Consider the following 2911-nt stretch of genomic DNA (forward strand, 5'->3'; position numbering starts at 1 on the left):
GGTAGCAGCACAAGCCCTAGTCCTAGCCCTCATCAGAGATGAACATGCCGCTGTCCTTCGCACCAAATCTTCATCAATACGATCGCATGCCGCAGCCGAGAATTTTATCTTGAGAGAGAGCCACGGAGCAATTCTTGTGGGCAAAGGACCGAGTAGACGGTGTATATCTGGGGGGAGAAACCGTTCAGCTAGCTCTCGCCAGCCTTTTTGCTTAAGCCGCTTCTTCTTCCTCACAATGCCTTTACATATGACACTTTTTGCTGGAGTAATCTGTGAGTGTCGAAGAGCCGCGTGTGCTAGATGTGCTGCTCGACGATACACCCGCGTTTCTAGCGGTTCCCATCCCACGATACCTGGAAGCTTATCAGTTTTGGTAATTTTTAGACAGCCGGATATCATACGTAGAACGACATTATATCCTGTTTGTAATTTAGATAAATTTCTCTTCGAGCTCACACCCCCATAGAATCCAGGTGAAGCATATAATGCGCTGGACATAATGTACTGGTCCGCTAACTGCTTCGTGCTTCCGAAGCTCGTTCCCCATGATCTAGAACACACGTGGTTTAGTACTTTCAACCGCGCATAAACCCGCTTTTGCCACATATCACAATGTTTAGCGTACGTCAAACCCTCATCGACATACAAACCGAGCATGCGTTGATCAACAGTGCGAGGTACCGGATCAGTGCCTATAAAAAGTTGAACGTTTTTTCTCCGGATACTACAGTTGGTCGAGAAAACAACCAAAGCTGATTTATTAGCATTCAGCTTAATAGATGAAGATGTGAAAAAATCAGCCGCACCATCTAGTTGTTTCTGCATCAACGATAACTTATCATCGAAAACGGAAGTTTTGACGGACATCGTGATGCAAACATCGTCTGCTAAGCAGAAAGTCCGAAAAACAACATCCTCAACATCGCCATCCCATAAGTAAGAAATAAGTGGGGACATGTACGCTAACCAGAGCATAGGACTGCAGGAGCAACCTTGTGGGACACCTCTCCTAATTATCCTTTTCTTGGATTGAGAGCTGCCCCACAGAGTATGTACAGCTCTATTCTTAATGAAGTTCCGCAGCCAGCACCATAATCGAGGGGGTACAGCAACACCACCGAGCCTTGATAGGAGTATGTCATGCCTCACAAAATCATATGCAGATGTCGCATCCAAGAAGATAGTAACCACAGCTCGATCTTTCTGGATTTCGTCTTCCAGATACTGAGCGAAGGCACACGTCTGCTGCTCGGCAGACATTCCCCTTCGGAAGCCCGACTGTTCAGGTTGGATGGATCGAGAGCAACTCTCGAGGTAGTGCGTAATCCTCCTCGTCACCAGCTTATCCGCAACACGAGCCATTGCGTTCGTCAAAGCTATAGGTCTGAACGCCCCAGGTTTCGATTTCGGTATAGGGCACAACCTCGAAGATGTCCACTGTCTCGGCATACCATGCCCCAACCAAGTTTTATTCATAATATCCAGGAACAGTTCAAGGGCTTCGTCAGGAAGATGCTGAAGGCACTGCATAGGAATACCATCGCTGCCACCGGCTTTGTTCAATGACATAGTTCTCAGAGTGAAGGTCACCTCTCCCATAGAGAATACTTTATCATATTCTTCTCTCACCGAGTTATCGACGAACGTCCAGCATTCTTCTTCGAGCACCAGCCACTCGGGTTCATCCCCATTTAGCCAGTCTACGCGGCAGTGAGTCCTACCGGTACTGCGATCCACATGAGTAATTACCGCGTCAAACCAACAAACAGAACCCTCGTCCGATCCCACGGATATCCTCACAACTGACCCCCGCTCGATTTCCTGCCCACTCCTACTACTCCTAGACAACTCGGCCTTCACTCTATCTCGAATTCTTCTGTACGCTCTCCTCTCCTCCACACGGTCAATATAGTGCTCGGATCTCGTATTGTAGTTATTGAAAGCTTCCGCCTTAGCCTGCTCGTCAACGTAGGTAACAGTTCCGCTGCCCACCACCTTCGGTAGGATGAGAGGGAATTGGTGCTTTGTTGTTGACCGCGCCCCATCTAAAGCCCTCACTACCTTCCAGACAGCACTGTCCGGTACAGCTGGACTCAAGTGAGAGCAAAAATCCTCCCAATTCTTCCGCCAATTCAGGCCCGTTCATTACTACACCAGAAAGATGACTAGCATTATCCTGACGGCCAACTCATTCCCCGTGAGATCTCTTTTGATACTGCAGCTGCAACCCGGTCTATGAGTTCACTCTACCAACTCAAGATCAACTTTCCCATCTGCGATGGAAACCGTCAAGTCTCAACATTCACATGGTCACCGTCTATCATCAACGATGGACTACTACTTCATTCCGATGGACTCCTCGGTATGGATACTCTTTTCATCAATGCCGACGGTCTGCTCATCAACTTCAATGGTTGATTGGTTCAAGCTTCAAAATTTCTTTGTAGCTCTCATTCATTGGATAAAAATCGATCATCAGGCATCACGTCTCCGACATCAACTACGAGTCCAATCGGTTCATCATTGTCAGACCTATATACTTGCCCAACAGCCACTGCTACTCAAGGTCCTAACCGGTCAACATTCGACTGCGCGACCTCCACTACATCTGATCTATCTACGCCTACTTCATCAACGGCATCATCAGATGAATCTATCGAAGGCCATCATATCGCTGCTCTCAAAGGCAAGGCCTCTAAACAAAACTCGGATGACGTTATCTCCTATGACGTCGATTCACTGGGCTACACACCACCTAAATTCCCTGAACCACCCGAAGGCGACAAGCTACTCGAGACCATCTACAACAACGAATGGTGTATTATTGGTAAATTACCAATGGTAATAGTAAAAAGAAAGGATACCAATTTGGTATCCTTTCTAATAAAAATGGTAACAGAGAGTATTTTGT

The 2911-nt window shown here is 47.2% G+C and overlaps 1 protein-coding gene across 1 annotated transcript in view; it reads right to left on the bottom strand.

Annotated features, from left to right (window-relative positions):
- Positions 1–430: 430 nt before the first annotated feature.
- Positions 431–2911, bottom strand: part of Pmar_PMAR021380 (conserved hypothetical protein) — a gene marked incomplete at both ends in the record, with an annotated part of 3543 nt that continues 1062 nt past the window's right edge. Inside the window, 2 exons of the mRNA XM_002779064.1 lie at positions 431–550; positions 574–2045. Coding sequence (XP_002779110.1) covers positions 431–550; positions 574–2045 — 1592 coding nt within the window. The remainder of the gene's footprint in view (positions 551–573; positions 2046–2911) is intronic.

This window comes from Perkinsus marinus, assembly GCF_000006405.1.
Source record: "Perkinsus marinus ATCC 50983 genomic scaffold scf_1104296947810, whole genome shotgun sequence".
In the NCBI taxonomy this organism is placed as follows: Eukaryota; Perkinsozoa; order Perkinsida; family Perkinsidae; genus Perkinsus; species Perkinsus marinus.